Consider the following 18439-nt stretch of genomic DNA (forward strand, 5'->3'; position numbering starts at 1 on the left):
GCTGCCACCAGGACCATGGAGTAGAAGGGGCTGGGGGACCGAGCAGGGAAGCTGCTGGGACCTTCCGGAGGGAGATGGCAGGGTGACAGGGTCCCTGCTGGAAACAAAAGCCACCCCCAGGTGGAGTTTCTGCAGATTCTTTATGGAGAAGGATAATTCTGTGGTGGAGGGAGCTACACCTGTTGGCACCGCTTGGGACTCCTTATCCTGGAAGGACAGGTGAGCAAATGGTGCTACGGGAGTCCCACTGGGAGGGTGAGAAGCTCTGGTCTAGTCAGACAGGGCGTTTTCAAAAGGACCGAGAACTCCATCCCTGGAATTGTGCAGGAAGCGGCAGAAAAACATCTCTGTGAGATGAGGAGAGATTAGCTCAGGGGAGTGTTCCATATCCCCCCTGCCTCCCAAGTGGGGGTTAGTTGCCCTTTTTTTTAATGCCCTTGGTCGGAATCGAACCCGGGACCCTTCAGTCCATAGGCCAGGGCTCTATCCACTGAGCCAAACCACCCAGGGCTAGGGGTTGGTGGCGTTGATCAGATCTCAGAGAATGTGGGCTCAAAGGCTCAGAGACCCAGGCTGGACAAAGTCCTTCCCCATCTTCACAAGACGGCCAGGGCACGCGACGCAGAACCCGGGCAGCTCTGCTTTTTCCAGTTGCTTTATTACACGTGACAAAGACCACCGGCCCACCCATCATGACCCTCCACCGCTTCCCCCTCATTGGGGGGGGAAAGGACCCCGAGTTGAGATGGCAGTAGTGAGCCCTTAGTACATGATCTGGTACACCGAGGCATGGTCCCTGGACCCCGTGGCAATCAGGCGGTTGTTAGAGGAAACGTCACAGCACATGACGGAAGTTCTCTCGGGAACCTGGGAGGGTTGGAGCACAGCAGGGGAGGCGCACTCACCCTGGCCCCTACCCGGGCCTGTCAGTTCAAATGCGGTCCCTGTGGGCCCTTGGCACTGGGACTCCTGGCCTAAGCACCGCCGGCCCCACCCCCAGGCCTCCATGGTACCTGGAACTGCAAGGTTCCTCTGGGCATGCTGTAGATGCTGACCAGGTTGTCCATCCCCACGCTCACCCACCACTGGCCTGGAAGGAGGCAGAGGGGCACCAAGTCAAAACTGGCAGCGGAGGGCCACACTCCTGGGGATCCGGGAAATGGAGGAACCCCCACCTCCCACCTGTCCCCTAGCAGCAATATGAGAGGCTCAGGCTGATGAAGGGTAGAGGGGAGGAAGGGGCTCAGGGCAGGTCAGAGAGGCCGGGCCCAGTCAGAGTGGGGTGGGGCCCCGTGGGTGGCTGGGGGCCACACAGTACTCCCCCACTCACCGAGAGGGGAGAACTTGAGACCGAGGATGGTGCTGTTCTTACAGCCCACCATGTGCTTCTGGCCCCCGAGGGTGGACTGCAGCCACTGCTGGCCATTGGCTGTGCCCACCAGAACCCAGTCCTCCCGGGGGCTGGGGGACAGGCTTATTATCTGGGGGTAGGTGGCAGGAAAGAACCTGGTCAGGGCCCAGCCTGGCCCAGGAGGTGGGCAACAGTATGGGAACCAACCCCAGGGGCTGACCATCTGCCCATTTCCTGGTTGCAAGGCCCCAACAAGCAACTCTACATCTCCAAGCCTTGGTTTGCTCATCTGTAGAATGGGCGGGTCCTCTCTACTTTATGAAATTATCACAAAGACTGTGAAAGTATCCAATGCTATTTGGGCAACAGGAAAGAACATTTCTAATGGCCCCTATTCTTCCCAGCACCACCAAGACTTGGGGTACCATTATCCCCCCACCCTACCTCACAGCATCCACCTCCTCCTCTAGCCCAAGACCCAGCTGCTACCTGGCCAAGCAGGCCCCATCCCAGCCAGCACACCTGAGACTCAAATTGGTATTCCCGGGGCTCCTTGGTCCTCAGGTCCCAGCACCGTAGGCAGGCATCGAGACCCCCGGTCCAGATGTTATTGTCTTTGACAACAATGCTCTTGGCTCCATTCGTAGGGCCTGGCAGGTCCCTGGCCAGGAGAGGCAGCAGAAGGGGGTTGGAACTGAGACTCTAAGCTTTGGGCCCAAGGAACATCACTCACCCAACCATCCCCAGCTGACAGATGGGGAAACTGAGATAGACAAAAAATACCAGGACTGGGGGCTTTGAGGAAACAGCCCAGCCCAGTCAAGATTTGAACCCAGGTCTTCAACCCTCTCAGATCTGAGTTCAAGCAGGCAAAGGCGTTAACCTGGGGACTGCTGAGTCCCTGCTCAGCAGATGATGTCTGAAGGGGCTCTCAGGATGACCCCGCCCACCCCGGGGTCACACCTGACCACACTGTGGTTCCGCAAGTCCCAGATCCTGATGGTGCCTTCGGTGAAGCTGGCAATGGCCAGGCTGTCCTCCAGGTTGGCAGCCAGGGCCTGACAAGTGAGATCTGCAGCGGGTAGCTCATCTCGTATGTGCAGGGAGGATGCCATCAGGTCCCAAACGCTCACGCTGGCCAGGTTGTGGCCGCCCGTCAGCAGCGTCGTGCTGTTGGAGAACAGCAGGCAGGTGCGCAGGTAGGCCCCCGGGGTCTGGGAAGGGCAGAGGCACAGGTGAGCGTCCTGCCCTCCCGGGGGCTCTTCCTGCTCCCACAAGCCTCGCCCCCTGGAACCAGCCCCACGCTCACCTGGACACGCAGGTGGCTGACGGGGAATATGTCCTCCACCACCTGGCCGGCCAGGCTCCACACCTTGATGCCACTCCTGCTGCAGGTGAACACGTGCCGCGTGAAGCTGCTCACCGCGGTGGCCAGCACGGACTCCCCGTGCTTCAGCGTCCGCATCAGCCTCATCCTGTGTGGGATGGCCAGCTTCTTGGGTTGCCAGGGCAAGGCATCTGGCCTCTTCCATGTGACTTCGAAGTCCTCAGGGTCCCAGCATCTTAGGAGGGGAGACCTAGGGGTCACTGGCCTGCCTGCGAGCCCCTTTGCCCAAAGGGGGGCACCCATCAAGGCCCTAGAGGGACTTTTTTCTTTTTCGGATGTGGGGATTTTCTCTCAGGCCTTCTCTCCCCACTACACTACCCTTTCCCATCTCCTGCCCACACCCCTCCAAGTATTCTCCCTGTCCCATAACCAAATACTGCGCCCGTCTGCCTGCAATGATTTGCCCCCTGGAAAACTCCTGCTCATCCTTCAAGGTCCCAGCCACTATGCCCTTCTTCCAGGCAAACTGTCTCTCCCACATCGGGCTCCCCTAGCTTCAGACCGCAAGGCTGGGGATGCCTGCCTCCAGCTCGGAAACAGCCTCTCCCCCTCCCCCTCCCCATTCCATGGGAGTTGCCTCCTCCAATCCCTTGAACCTGGGCTGGTCATGTGGGTAGGGATAGTGATGCTGGTATGAAAGTAACTCGAGTTTCCCATCCCTACCCAGACCCCTCTTCTCCAGTTACTGAAGACGGTATGGCGGTGATGGGGAGGGTGAGGACATGCCTGTACCTCTGGGCTCCTCCACCTCCCGGGGACAGAGGTACAGGTAGGAGAGGCAGGTCTAACACTTACATGGGCTTCAGAAAGCGATAGGTTCTCCTAGCAGGCTCCTGCGGGGGGACCAAGATCAAAGCTAAGCCACGTTGGCTCGCTCTGCCCGAGGCCCAGACTTTCAATGCAGGGGCATCTCATGCCTGGCTCCTGCCTGGGTCTTACCTGGGCCACACGGGACAGCATCACCCCTTGTGCCATGCCTGGCCCTATGCTCCCTTCTGGGAAACCTGGAGGGGAGATGTGGAAGGGCACAGGTGGGCGGAGAACTGGGCTGAGATAAGAGCAGTTTAGCAGCAGATATGGCCCCCCTGGAACAAGCTGCCTCCCCCTGTCCTCTCCGCCGCCGCCCCCCGCCCCCCCCCGCCCCCCCCCCCCCCCCGTCCCACCGGAATTACCCAAAGCATCTTCGGTATAGGGTTTTGCTCCAAAGTAGAATGGTCCTACGTTCTGGCTCTCCTGCCAGCAAGAAACAGGGTCAGACCCAAGGACCTGCCCAGGGTTAGTCTTAGAACCTCACAGCCCAGGCGGTGAGGATGGGACGAGGCAACTGCCCGAGTCCCCTGACCCAGGCAGAGTTCAGACAGTCTCAGGACAGAGTCCCGACTCCTTGGAGGGCACGAAAGGGCTGAGGGTGGAGGAGGTGGGCCAATCCCACAGAAACTTGAGAACCTGCACTGGGGCCCAGCCAGGATTACCGCCAGCCCATTCACTTACCACGCCTGGCATCTGTTCTCTCGCTGTGACGAGGGGAGGGGAGGAAGGGATGGGGAGAGGCAGGAGGAAGACACGGTTCAGCCTGCGCCGCCCTCCACGTGTGCCGAGGCCACCCACTTCCCAACCTCAGGGAGACTCACGCCTGTGTCTCGATGGGTCCACCTTATCGTGGGTCCCGGCAAACATCTGCCAGAGTTGCTGGGTCAGAACATCCTGCCAAAACTGGGGCTCAGAGTCCCCAGACGGCCGTGTGTCCAGCTGGTGAGCTGGGGAGTCGTCCACTCCAGAGGGCTGCTGGTGCCAGTCAGATGACCTTGTGGCCATGACGTCTTTGAAGTCTGGCCCCTGAAGACCGGAGGGCTGTGGGGGCTTGACCCTTGGGTGCTGGGAAACCTTGGTACAGGCGGGTCCCCAGGCGTCCTGGTCAGCCTGTTCACCAAAGGAGACCTGGCTTACCTGGTACTGCCAGCACCGGGTTGTGAGGGTCAGGAGGATGTGCCCACGCCCGTGCCCTCCCTCCTGGAGGACCCAGAAACCTACCTCCCCTGGCTGGAAGCCCAGGGATTGGCTGCATGTCTCTATGAACTGTCGGAAATGTTCTGCCTAGAGGAGGGAAACATTATTCCAGCTAAAGCTTTGTAATTGGGCAGCCCTGGGTGCGAACCCCCCCTTGCAAGCCAGTTTCCCTGTGTGTGAAATGGGGATACACCACCTACCTTGAACATTTTGGGGTGATTACCGATAACACAGAGCCCTCTGCACTACATAGCATAAAGCAAGTTTGTGGTACCCAGAAGCCAGCCTCGGCAGTGGCCGATAAAATCTATCCTGAGGGCAGCGCTGCTATAGGATGGTAGAAAGCGGAGTCGGATCCGGGTGCACATCCTGTTTTCTTGGGATGTTTGAAAACTAAAACCTGAGCCATCTATTCTGTCTCAGTAGTTGAGTGTCGGCCTATGAAACCAGGAGGTCACAGTTCGATTCCCAGTCAGGGCACATTCCTGGGTTGCGGGCTCCATCCCCAGTGTGGGATGTGCAGGAGGCAATCAATGATTCCTTCTCATCACTGCATCACTGATGTGTCTATCTCTCTCTCCCTCTACCTTCCTCTCTAAAATCATATATATATATATATATATATATATATATATATTTTAAATAATCCTAGCTAGTTTGGCTCAGTGGATAGAGCGTCAGCCTATGGACTGAAGGGTCCCAGGTTCGATTCCGGTCAAGGGCAGCTCCTCCCCGGCCCAGGCCCTGGTTAGGGTGTGTGCAGGAGGCAACCAACTGATGTGTTTCTCTCACATCGATGTTTCTCTGTCTTTCCCTCTCTCTTCCATTCTCTCTAAAAATCAATGGGAAAATATCCTTGGGTGAGGATTAACAACAACAACAACAACAACAAAAATTAAAATAAATAAACAAACAAATAAGTAAACAAACAGGCTTTATTAAAAAAAAAAAAAAAGAGTTCTGAGGAGCCTGGCAGGTGTGGCTCAGTGGTTGAGCATCAACCTATGAACCAGGAGATCACAGTTCGATTCCCAGCATGGTTGTGGGCTCGATCCCCAGTGTGGGGTGTGCAGGAGGCAGCCAATTAATGATTCTCTCTCATCATTGATGTTTCTTTTCTCTCTCCCTCTTCCTTCCTCTCTAAAATATATTTTTTTAAAAGGTTCTATGGACATGGAAGGGACAGAGTGATCTATCTTTAAGTTTCTTTTTTCTACCTAGCCACCAGCCTACCTGTCAGTACTTTTTTGTTGTTGTTAATCTTCACTGGAAGATATTTTTCCATCAATTTTTAGAGAGAGTGGAAGGGAGGGGGAGAGATAGAGAAAGAGAAACATCGATGTGAGAGAAACACATCAATTGGTTGCCTCCCGCATGTGCCCGGACCTGCAAGCACAGGACTTGCCCTTGACCGGAATCAAACCCGGGACCTTTAGTGTTCGGACCAACACTCCATCCACTGAGCCAAACCAGCTAGGGCTCTTCTTTTAGCATATGCTCCTCCCTACCACATACCCTATCCCCTTTCTCCATGGCACTGATCTGACACAGGTACTGGGTTTGTTTTTAACCTCTCTGTCCATAGGACTGTGCAGCCCTGCACGGAAGCTACCAGCCACGGATGGCTATTTAAACAGAGCTAGGTATAATTGAAAATGACATTCCTGCCGTTCCAACAGGCACATTTCCAGTGCTCAGCAGCCACGTGGGGCCAGTGGCTTGCGAACCAGATGGCACAAGTGCCTAGAACCAAGGACAGTGGTTCCTAGAATGTGCCTCCAGCTGAGGACAAGAGCAAACAAGGCTGGAACCTCCCAGCCAGTGCATGTGGAGATGTGCGCATGTGCAGCTATATTTAATCCCGTACCAGATGAAACATAGTGCCAGCAAATGGTTCTAGAGCGGCCTGTCTAATGGGGTAGCTGCCAGCTTTACGTGGCTACTGAGCACTTGAAATGTGACTGGTGCCACCTGTTTAAGTCAAATAGCCACACGTGCCCATGGCTTCCATTTAGGATAGCACCGTTGTCTGCTGGCCTACGGCTCCCACTCCCCTCCAGCAGCCCCTCAAAGTCGTCTGGCCCAGGGCAGACTCCAAAATACTGGGGAGATGTTCTGATTCACAAAGAAAGATAATAAGGAAACGCAGCATAAGCACTAATGGCAGTCAGGTGTCTAATAGGCATTACTGCCATTCCCATTTTGCAGGCGAGAAAACTAAGGCTCAGAAAAGCAAAGCCAATTTCCCAAAGTTAGAGGAGACCGGGAGTGGGAGAGGGCGTGGGGCGGGCGGTGGGGGGGACGGGGGCGGGGAGGTGCAGCCAGGCAGTGTTTACAGGCCTCTCGGAACAGCCCGGGCCCTCCCCTGCCTGTTGGGCAAACAGGGTGGTGGTGGGAGGGTCTGGGATGTGGGAACCCCTCTCTGAGCCATCAGAGCTTAGGGCGGCTGCCTCCTGGGGCCAGCAGTGATGGATTCCCCAGCTGGGAGGCCCAGGGGAGCCTTCCCCAATTCGCCCTGGCTCGTTAATGCGCAATTTACTGGCACTTTAATGCACTCAGCATGAAAAGTGCTGCTCCCTCCTGCCTGCTAGCTGGCCCTCCCTGGGGAAAGCTGTGTGCCGGCAGACGGTGGGGAGTAGTGGGAGTGGGAGTAGCGGCTGGCTGCTGCTGCTGCTGCTGCTAGCTTGGGATTTTAAATGCACAGCAAGGAGGCTGGGAAAACAAGGAGAGGGAAATAGAGAAGAGGGGGAGGGGGAAGTGGTCTATTGGGGACCAAAAGGCCATCAAGGCTGCTAGAATCATCACCTGGGGGTGGGGAGGACGCTCCTGGGTTGAGCAGCAACAGAAGCGGCCCTTCTTGGGGCCTCGCCCCCCCCTAAGTCTTGATACTCACTAAGAGCTCTCTGGCCCCTCCCAAAACACGGTCCACAATCTGATTACTTCTCACCACATAACTGTGTGAGATATACTCCCACACATCTGTCACCTGGTCCCCCAACCCCCACACAGCTCCTGCCCAGCTACAGTCAGTCCTCCCTGTAGCAGTCAGAGACCGCCTGTGAGCACCTGAGTCAGGTCCTATCTCTGCCTACAGCCCTCCAGGGCTCCCATCCCCACTGTGGTAAAAGCCCAAGTCCTCACCGTGGCCCACACAGCTCTGCACAGCCTGCCCTCGCTGCCTCCCCCGTCTCACTCTGCTCCAGGCACAAAAGCCTCCTTGCTGTTTCCCCAGCATGCCGGGCCTGGTACTGCCCCAGGTCCTTTGCACATGCTGTTTTTCCAGATACCTTCATGGTCCGCTCCCCTCTCCTTTAGTTCTCTGCTCAAATGTCACCTTCTCAATGAGTCTTTCCTGACCACCCTGAATTGCAACCCACTCCCAATCTGGTCCCCCACATCCCCCGGGGGCTGCTCCATTCCACGTCCACCTTGCCCAGCCCTCATCATCTGACACCTCTATTTACCAAGCTCCGCTCACCCCAAGGGCCAGCGTTTGTCTGTGTTCTTCTCTGCTATTTTCCTGGCACCTACAACAGCCCTTGGCAAGGTGATAGATAAATATCTGTTGAATGAATAACTGTTCTGGTTGCTTCCTGCCTCTCCCCCATCTGTCTCTCCCAGTTCCCTGAGCTGCCCACCCCAGCCCCTGCTAAATCGCAGACATGGCCCTGGCCTTCTGCCAGGCACATCTGGCACTGGCAGAAAGCCCTGCCAGCACCCAGGAGAAAGAGGCCAGGTGGCAGGAGGACAGGCAGGGGTGGAAGTCATGCTGCAGCCTGGGCACGGCGCCCTGTGCAGGGAGCCAGGGCCTCTGGTGCGGACCTGTCCCTGGCTCAGATGTGAGCCAGGCCCTTGAGAACTCTCAGACACAAGGAAGAGGGTAATCCAGGTATGTCTGGCACACATAACAGGCCCTTCAGAGCTGAAGCGACTGACCTGCAAAGTGCGAAAAACACTCCTGGACTCATCTGAGCCACGCAGGGACCCAGGGAGCAGGCCAGAAGAAGAGGCTCAGAGAGAGGATGGGAGATATACTCCCAAGACTGTGGATCCACTGATATCCTGGGAGGTTCTAGGCCCCACCCCTCCTCTGCCCACAGCCCTCCAGGGTTCCCACCTCCCTGGGGTAAAAAGCACAAGTCCTACGAGGCCCAAAAAGCCTGGAATGACCTGCCCCCGCCCCTACCCCCACCCCGCTTTCACCTCTCCCCCTTCTCCCCTGCCTTTCCAGGAGAGGCAGCTGTACCCAGAGCTCCTGGCCACGCACCTGCCTGTGATGTTCCTGCAGATCGCGCCGAATCTTCTGGAGCTACAAAGGAACAACAGGGGTCACACCGGGCGGTGGTCAGTGGAAGTGGGCAGAATTTGAATGCTGTTCATGCTTCTCCCCAGCTGTGTGACCCTGGGCAAGTCACTTTACCTCTCTGGTCCCTGCTCTCATCAAATAGAATGGCACTTCATACCCTCGAAATGAGAGCTAATTAGGGAGACCCCTGGATTTCATTCTAGATGTGAAGGTCAAAGGCCTTCCCAGAGACCTCTCCCCACCCCTTCTCTCTCACCCTCTTGCTCACTCTGCTCCAAGCACACTGGCCTCCTTACTGTTCTTCCAACGTGTCATACACAATCCTGCCCCAGGGCCTTTACACATACAGTACCCACTGCCTAGAACACCTTTCCCTGTTCTCTCGAGGGGTAGCAGGAGCCCTTATCCTCTGTGACCACCACTTCCTCTCAGAAGCCCTTTCTGGCTACCCTAGCTCAAAATCTTTACTCATTTTCCGCTCATCCTTTTCTATTTTCCTTTTAATTCTGACATTTTTTTTTAATTTTGTTTTTTTCTATTTACTTACTTGTCCCTCTCATCCCCTTAGAGCTGCCCTGTCCAATGGGGTAGCCACCAGTCAAGTGCGGCTATTTAAATTTAAACCAAACATTCAGGTCCTTACAAAGTGCTCAGTTGCCACATGTGGCTAGCAGGTGTCATATTGGACATTGTGGACACAGAACATCATGGAAAGTTCTAGAAAACATGGCACACTAGAACACACACGCCTCAAGGGCAGGACTCTAGTCATGTGCTGTGAGCTAAAGAAGCCGCTCCTTTAAAGATGGAATTTCCAGTTGTCACAGCGAGATTATTATTAAGAAAAACTCACATGAAGCTGGGGTTCAGTGGGGTAACTCACTTGCCCAAAGTTAGCAAAATAAATTTGTCTCAAAACCCTGTTCCTGAGGCTAAAACAGAACAGCCTTTCCCGGGGCTGCCCAGAGGCGCTGTCTGGTTTGTGGCTCACCAAGTAGTAAAGGCTGTCCACCTGTGCCCGCAGGTGAGGAGGGAACCTGTGGGGGAAAAAGACCAGCTGGGGGGGCGGGGGCGGGCAGGACCCTCCCCCAGAATGAGACCCTGGCTGGGAGGGGAAGAGGATCCCCTTCCAGGGACCACATGTAGAGCAGTGTCAAGATGAATACAGTTTTAATGCAGCATTTAAATACATCTATAAAATTAAATGCATGCAAATTCACACTAAACAACAACAAAAACCAAACATTCAAATAAAAGCCAGGGTTAGGATTACTGGCTTCCTTTGTGCTTCAGGCTTCCCCGTTACTGGTCCTGTCTTTTGGGTCAGGGACTTCCTAGCCGCCCGGAGAGCAGATAGGATTCTTTCCCTCCGTGGGGTCTAGGACCACAGAGGGACTTCTGACCCCCATGCACTGTCCTCACCTCGGGAACTGCTTCTTCAGCTGGGCCAGGATGTCCTGAGAGCTCAGGCCTGGAGTGTCGGCCTCATGAGGAGCCTGGAAGGGTTGATGGAGTGTGAGATGGGATCTCCGAAACCTGCAGGTAATTTGCCTTCTCTCTTGTTACTGAAGCACCCACAGAGTACCTTCCATTCTGCATCTTGCTTTAAAAATCTGAAGTATTCCCTCTCTTGCCCTTTATGGAAGAAATCTGCCCAGTCCTGGCCTAAACCGTTCGCAATGGTCATCTCTGGGAAGTAACATCTGGAGGGTGGGAAACTTTGCTTGGAAAATATTAACAAAACAGATGATATAGTCATGTGTTTTACACCTGGGTCATAAGAAGTAAGTTTAATGTTTAAAAACCAAATGCCGCCCTAGCCAGTGTGGCTCAAATGGTTGGGCGTCGTCCTATGCACGGGAAGGTTGCCCCTTAGAGTCCAGGTCAGGGCACATGCCTGGGTCTCTTTGGGGCTCAATCCCCCGTCGGGGGCGTGCAGGAGGCAGCTGATCGATGTTTCTCTCTCCCTCTCCCTTCCTCTCTCTCTAAATATCATTAAATATATATATATATAAAGCAAGTAAGTGCCTTTGCATCTGTCAGTATGATGGGTTAGTGACCCCAACTTCAAGGCCTGGCCAGTCACCCCATATTCCTCCATCAGAAGGAGGAGAATTAGCCTTGGCCGGTTGCTCAGTGGTTAGAGCATTGGCCTGCAGACGAAGGATCTTGGTTTGCCTCCGAGTCAAGGGCATTTACCTTGTACCTCGGATGCACATTTGATCCCTGGCCCAGTCCTGGTCGGAGCCTGTGTGGGAGGCAACCAGTCTAGGTGTCTCTCTCACATCCATGTTTCCCTCCCCCTCTTTCTTCCCCTCCTCCTCCCTTCCACCCTCTCTCTCTAAAAGATCAATGGAAAAAATATCCTCTGGTGAGGATTAAAAAAAAAAAAAAAGAAGCAGCAGCAGGAGAATTAGATATGAGCCCAGCCCCCAGGCTCTTCCCCTCCCCCCAGAAGTGAATGCCATATCACATCCTCTCCCTCCTCACCAAAGTTCCTGGGGGCTTCACCATCCGTGGAGGGTGCCCCCGGGGGCTGGGATGGCCAGAAGAGGTCATCTTCGGGTAGTACTCACCAGGACTCTAAAAGCAACAGGGCAATGGAAGGTCCTGAGGGCAGAAAGCTAAGGCAGTGACAGTGACAGACCTGCCCCACCCCTGCCTGGGCCTCCTGCACCCCTCACCCTGGTCTCCACTGCGGGGCCCGGTCCGCAGTCCTGGCCCCCAACCCCACCCCTGACCTCCAGCACCCCACTGCATTCCCTACAGTTTAGTCCATTCCTCAAACACTCTGGTGCCCACAGCTGTGCTGATTAATAGTCGGGCCCCGAGGTCTCGCCCTGTGATGGGGCCCCCTATGATGTGTCCGGGGAGAACAGTCAGGGCTTGGGAAAATCAGGGCTTGGGGAGGGCAGCCAGAGCGTGGGGGACCCAGAGAAGAACACCAAGGCTCATCCTCAGTTTTGAGGCCATTTCCCAAAAGCCGAGAGAACACCATCGGAAAGGGGTTTTGAAGGATGAGTAAGAGTTGGCCAGATGAATGAGGAGGAATGTCTCAGTTCGGAGGAAAGAGACCGCTCTACCATAATCACTCTTGTTGCACCAAGTCCCTTCTTCCCTTTGCTTCTGTCCCCCAATGCCCCTCCAAGTCCCCTCACCAGCCCGTGACCTTGGAGTCCTCCAAAAGGCCCGGGGCCTACTCACCTCCCTTACAATAGAGGCTCAGAGGAGCCAGAAGGAAACCGCCGAGGTCAGCCAAGTTCAGGCCAAGAGGAAGCCCCCTCCCCTCCCCTCACCCGGGGGGCCTTTGACCCGTCGGGCCCCGCCCCGGCCCGCCCTGGTGCCGCCCCGCCCCGCCCCCGCCCCGCCCCGCCGCCACCTGCGCCGCGAAGCGGATCAATGAAGGCTCAGCAGCTGCACGTGGGTTCGGGCTCCGGGGGCGGCAGTCGGCAGCTCTGACCAATCGCAAGGCCGCTTTCCCACGTGGGCCACGACCGCTATCGTTGATTGGTCGGCTCGCCCGGGCCGCTGGTCGTGCTGTCAATCAGCTCACCCGGGGCCGCGGTTTAACCCTTGCGGTCCCCTTGCGGAGACGAGCGGCGTGCGTGCAAAGCCGCAGGCAGTTGGGGTTGCGGAGGAGGGCGAGGAGATGTAGAAGGGCATGGGGCTTGGGGTCGGAAGGTGCCAGTGGGGAGGGGCTGGGCGGCGTGTAATTTCATTGTTTGGTGAGAAGCCTGATAATTTTTCGTGAGGCCCAGAAGTGGCTTAGCGCAGGAGATGGGGGCTGGGGGGTGGCACTTGGAATGCGGGGAATCTTTAATGCTTTCACTCTAATTCTTAGATATGGGCTAATAACGTGCAATGCAAACGAAGCTTCAAGCCCCCTTTCTGAGGAAAACTTAACCGCTCCCTTTTATCCAGCGCATCCCATGAGCCAAGCCCTAGGCTGCGCATTTTATCAGGAATTTTCCCAACTGCCCTCCAAGCCCAGGGACTGCAGATCTGAGAACTGAAAGCAGCTGCTGCAAAGGCCTTGAGGCTGGTACATATTTTTCCAGGTTCAAGGCCAAGGTGGGAAGAGCGGTGGGTATCTAGGCTATATCTGAGAACAGTGGGTGGGGATTGTAGGGGGCTGTTGAGGGATTCAAGAGTTCTGTTTTGGGCCTGGCCAGTGTGGCTCAGTGATTGAGCATCAACCTTTGGACCAGGAGGTCAGGGTTCCATTCCCGGTCCAGGGCACATGCCCAGGTTGCGGGCTTGATCCCCAGTGTGGGGCGTGCAGGAGGTAGCTGATCAATGATTCCCTCTCATCATTGATGTTTCTCTCTTTCCCTCTCCCTTCCTCTCTGAAATCAATAAAATATATATATATATATATATATATATATATATATATATTTTTTTTTTTTTTTTTTTTTTTTTTTAAAGAGCTCTGTTTTGGCCTGGTTTGAAATGCCTACTCAAGATGTAAAGTGGTCAGTCTGGAGTTTTGGAGTGAGAGGCCAAGTTTCTGCCTACCCCAGGACCTTTGCACTAGTTATTCCATCTGCCTGGGATAGTCTGACAGCCACTGACTCCCTCCCTCACCTTCAGCTCTGCCTGAGAGGTCACCACCTCAGTGAGACCTCCATTCTCCCATTCTTGTTTTATTTACTCGAAATGTGGTTTGAATGAGTGCTCATCTTGTTTTAATCTCCGTGGCTCTCAGCCCTGTTGTGTTCAAAATTCATAGAATGCCAACAGGACTCTAACACATTCTCACAAGGAGCCACAGAATCCTGGGTAGGTGTGCCGGCTTGGGATCCACATGGTCCAGAGATCTCCCATTTCCCCTGATCTGTGCTACAGGGGGAAACAGAGTTCAGATCTGAACTCTGAGCCCTGAGAGGTTCTGGTGTAAACACATAACTTGGGTTTTGTGGCTGGTCTATGGAAGAGAAAGTGAGGGCTGCCATATTTGAACCGCAAAATAGGTTTTCACCCAGGATCCCTCAACCGGCCCTTAATTGAAGTGTATTTTACTTATGGTCCAACCTGCTAATTGCCTCCCTCTGTGCGCTTGGCTCTCCCTCCCTCTGTGGTTGTAGACTTTCAGCTGAGCACACTAATTCATCCAACGCTGGCTTGTCTTGCCTGGTTTCTGCTGGGTCCCTGTCACTGCTTAAAACGATTAAAATTAAATAAAATTTAAAATTCAGTCCAGTGGTTCTCAACCTTCTGGCCCTTTAAATACAGTTCCTCATGTTGTGACCCAACCATAAAATTATTTACGTTGCGACTTCATAACTGTAATGTGGCTACTGTTATGAATCGTCATGTAAATATCTGATATGCAGGATGGTCTTAGGCGACCCCTGTGAAAGGGTCGTTTGACCGCCACAGGGGTCGCGACCCACAGGTTGAGAACCGCTGATTCAGTCCCTCAGGTGCACTGGCCTCATGTCAGTTGCTCAGTGGTCACATGTGGCTGGGGACTGTCCGTGTTGGGCAGCACAGATCTGGACTATTCCCGTCGTTGCAGAGAGTTCACTGAACGGCACAGACCTGAGGTTCTTCAAAAACAAAGATTCTGGGTCCCGGCAGAAGTGGGAGGCATTTGATGGCAGCCATTCCATTCTCACTTGGTGAAAACCCTGTGTGTGGGGCTGGGTAATATTTGGACATTTTGTTGGTATGTGTTCCCTGCTGGTTCTTTCACTGTCCCCTGCCCGCCCCAGCCTGGCCAGCCAGCTCTGCAGCCTCCTTGAGCTCTGGGGAAGGGGATGGATGACATACGCAGAGGAAAGGCGGAAGCACAGATTTCCTTCTTGGCTTCTGAGCTGTGCGCTACTTTGTGGAAATCCAAGGCCTGGATGAATGTTTGAGAGAAAAGAGGTTTGCATTTCCAAAGCTCTGGCATTTCCTAGGCCTGTCCTGAACACCTCAGTCAGGCCTGTTACCTTAGGGACCCCAGAGTCACCTGGATTGAGGCAAGGAAATGCCCAGAGTGGAGAGGGGGCTGGGGCGTGACCACAGAGAAGTGACAGCAGGGAGATGGGGATGGGCTTCACCGGTCCCACTCTCTCCTCCGTCCCCAGAGCTTCCCAGTGGCCCACGTGAGCAAGAAACAATAGCCAAGTGTCAGAAAGGAGGAAGAAGCTGCAGAAAGCCTGTAGGTAGAGGGACTCTGGTATCCAGCCAGCGAACGAATGACCAGGAGCAGCGCAAGGGGACAAGGACTCTCTGAAGACACTGGCCGGACGGGGAGATGCTCAAGGGCAGGACGCCCCCAGCTGTCCCCACTCTCAGACACCACGTGACCACCGTTGCACTTAGACCTGGCCCCAGGAAAAGTGAATTTATCAAATTACCTGGCTTTGATGGAGGTTTGCTTTCTGCCACCTGGTGGAAAGAGGCTTGTATTCCTTTCCTCTGGGCCTCTGTAACGAATGACCACGATATGTGGCTTACAACGATGGAATTCTAGCGCCTCACATTCTGGAGGCCCAAAGTCCAAAATCAAGGTGTCAGCAGGACCAAGCTCCCTCTAAAGCAGCGGTTCTCAACCTGTGGGTCGCGACCCCTGTGGCGGTCGAACGACCCTTTCACAGGGGTCGCCTAAGACCATCCTGCATATCAGATATTTACATGACGATTCATAACAGTAGCATGACAGTTATGAAGTAGCAATGAAAATAATTTTATGGTTGGATCACAACATGAGGAACTGTATTTAAAGGGCCAGACGGGAGAGAACCACTGCAGAGTCTAAAGGCTGCAGGGAGGGCCTTCCCTGCCTTTTCCAGCCTCTCGGGATGGCCCGCAGTCCTTGGCCTTCCTGGGCTTGTAGACACATCGTCTTCATTGTTGTGTCTGTCTTCACGCGGCCTTCTCCCCCGTGTGTCTCTCTGTTAAAATTTTCCTCTTCTTGTAAGGACACCAGTCATTGGATTAGGGCTCACCCTATTTCAGCATGACTTCATCTTAATATCCGTAATAACCCATTTCCAAGTGACGTCACGTTTTCAGGTTGTGGGGGGATAGGTGAGGGGAGCGGAGTGGGGTAGTGGGTTAGCACTTGAATGTATCTTTTTGGGGGACATAATTCTGCTCTCCACAAGGCTCAAAAAAGAAATGAAGTAACTATAGTGACTCATTCACTCCTCCAGGAAGCCTGATATCCCCATTTTGCAGAGGAGAAAACTGAGGTTACCAGAGAGGTCACCTAATCTGCCCAAGGTCACATAGTTACTAAAATGGCTAAGCTAGGATTTGAACCCAGGTCATCTTGCTCCCGGGGGATGTAGCCTTGTAGCCCTTACGCTAATGCTCGCATCTAAGTTAGGTTCTGCCATTGAACTGCCCACCCAGTGGCAGTAGGTTGGGCCACCACCAGGACCCGCGCCTGGAGGAAAGCACATCCGTTCCAGAAGCGGATTTCGGATCTCCTGGACTCCGCTCTCACTTTTAAAGAAATCGAGATGTCTTAGCTAGTGTTACAGATCAAATTGCCCCCAAACCTGGTGGCTTGAAACAATAAACCTTTATCTTCTCACAGGTTCTGGTGGGCAGGGACCTGCGGGTGGCTTTGCTGGTTTGACGTTGGGTCACTGATGAGCAATGATCCAAGTTCCAGCCTTTCTTTCTCCTCTCACCGCCCTGTGGTATTTTTTGTTTTATTTAACTCTCCCCTGTCTGCTGTGTATATGCCAGCGGTTCTCAACCTGTGGGTCGCGACCCCTGTGGCAGTCGAACGACCCTTTCACAGGGGTCGCCTAAGACCATCCTGCATATCAGATATTTACATTATGATTCATAACAGTAGCAGCATCACAGTTATGAAGTAGCAACGAAAATAATTTTATGGTTGGGTCACAACATGAGGAACTGTATTTAAAGGGCCAGACGGTTGAGAACCACTGGGTTACGCGTTGCTGGAAGGAGGCTGCAGGGAAGACACTGTCCACACACGTGCAGTCCTTTGTTGCCGATTTTCCCTGTACCTGTGTCTCCAGGGGCCCTGCATGCCCCGGACACTTCCCCATCAGGGCTGGGCGGGCAGGGCGTGCTGAGGTTGCTTTTGACAGTCAAGCTAAGGCTGTCTGAGATTGTGGAAGGCTTCCCAGCAAATTTGCAGTTGGCCAATCCCAGTGCTGTCATGTGCAAGAGGCAGTGGCTGGAGAGGCTGCATAATACCTTCTTGAGAGTCGTTCGTTCCCTAAATGAGGTGCGAGGAGGAGAAGGTAGTCTGTGCAAATTAGACATAATCCCCTAGGCCAGTGAGATATATATATATATATATATTTTTTTTTTGGTAAGAGAACATTTATTGGGTAAATGACAGAGGTAGAAAAAGGAATTCCTAGAATAAATGGGCTTAGGGAATGAGTTATGGAGGTAATGGTAAGGCCCTTGGAGCTTGGGAGTGAGGAAGCTAATGGTAACATTGGGGGCGGAGGGGGGGACACGGAAAGGGAAAGGCACTGGTGTGCTCCCTGGAGAGAGAGTGCACCCGATTTAAAAAAAAAAATCTTCACCAGAGGATGTTTCTTCCATTACTTTTTCAAAAAGATATGTTTTTATTGATTTTAGAGAGAGGGGAAGGGAGAGGGAAAGAGAGAAAAGAAAAACATCCATTGGTTGCCTCCCACATGCACTGGGACCACAGATAGAACCCACAACCTGGGCATGTGCCATGACCTGGAATAGAACCAGAAACCTTTTGGTGCATGGGAGGACACCCAACCAACTGAGCCACACCCACCAGGGTTCCATTGCTGTTTACAGAGAGTGGAAGGGAGGGAGGGGAGAGAGAGAGAGAGAGAGAGAGAGAGAGAGAGAGAGAGAGAGAGACTGATGTAAGAGAGACACAACAATTGGTTGCACGCACCCAGATAGCTGCTGGGGATCGAACCTGTAACCCAGGTAGGTGCCCTTGAACAGGAATTGAACCCAAGACCTTTCGATGCACAGGCCGATACTCCAACCACTTTGGCTAGGGCTGCGATTTTTAAAAAAATATGTTTTTATTGTGCTTATTTATTTATTTAAATACTAGAGGCCTGGTGCACAAAATTTGTGCACGGGTGGGGTCCTGGCAATCAGGGCCGATCAGGTTCCCTGTCTCCCTGCCTCCTGCCTCCTCCTTCCCTGGCCGCCCATGCACCACCACCATGCGGTTCCCTGCCTCCCCCACTCCTTCCCTCGCTGCTGGCGTCTGCTGCCACCCACCCCCTTGTTCCCCATACCAGCCTGGGGGCGCAGCTCCAATCAGGCGATCAGGGACAGCGGGTTGGAGGCAGCTCCTGCATTGAGCATCTGTCCCCTGGTGGTCAGTGCACATCATAGCGACTGGTCGTTCCGTCATAATGGTCACTTTGGCTTTTATATATATAGATCAGGGGTCCTC

At 54.1% G+C, this 18439-nt stretch overlaps 1 protein-coding gene across 1 annotated transcript; it reads right to left on the minus strand.

The window, feature by feature from the left end:
* Positions 1-648: 648 nt before the first annotated feature.
* On the minus strand, positions 649-4875 carry TLE6 (TLE family member 6, subcortical maternal complex member). Its single transcript, XM_059699495.1, has 9 exons — positions 4770-4875; positions 4370-4658; positions 3678-3742; positions 2661-2957; positions 2315-2565; positions 1874-2012; positions 1331-1481; positions 1014-1090; positions 649-867 (listed from the first exon to the last, which is right to left on the minus strand). Exons 2-9 carry the CDS (start codon positions 4551-4553, stop codon positions 763-765), a joined length of 1269 nt encoding a protein of 422 aa, XP_059555478.1. The 5' UTR covers positions 4554-4658; positions 4770-4875; the 3' UTR covers positions 649-762.
* Between the last annotated feature and the right edge of the window lie 13564 nt (positions 4876-18439).

The sequence above is a fragment of the Myotis daubentonii genome, chromosome 5 (genome assembly GCF_963259705.1).
Source record: "Myotis daubentonii chromosome 5, mMyoDau2.1, whole genome shotgun sequence".
Taxonomy (NCBI): Eukaryota; Metazoa; Chordata; class Mammalia; order Chiroptera; family Vespertilionidae; genus Myotis; species Myotis daubentonii.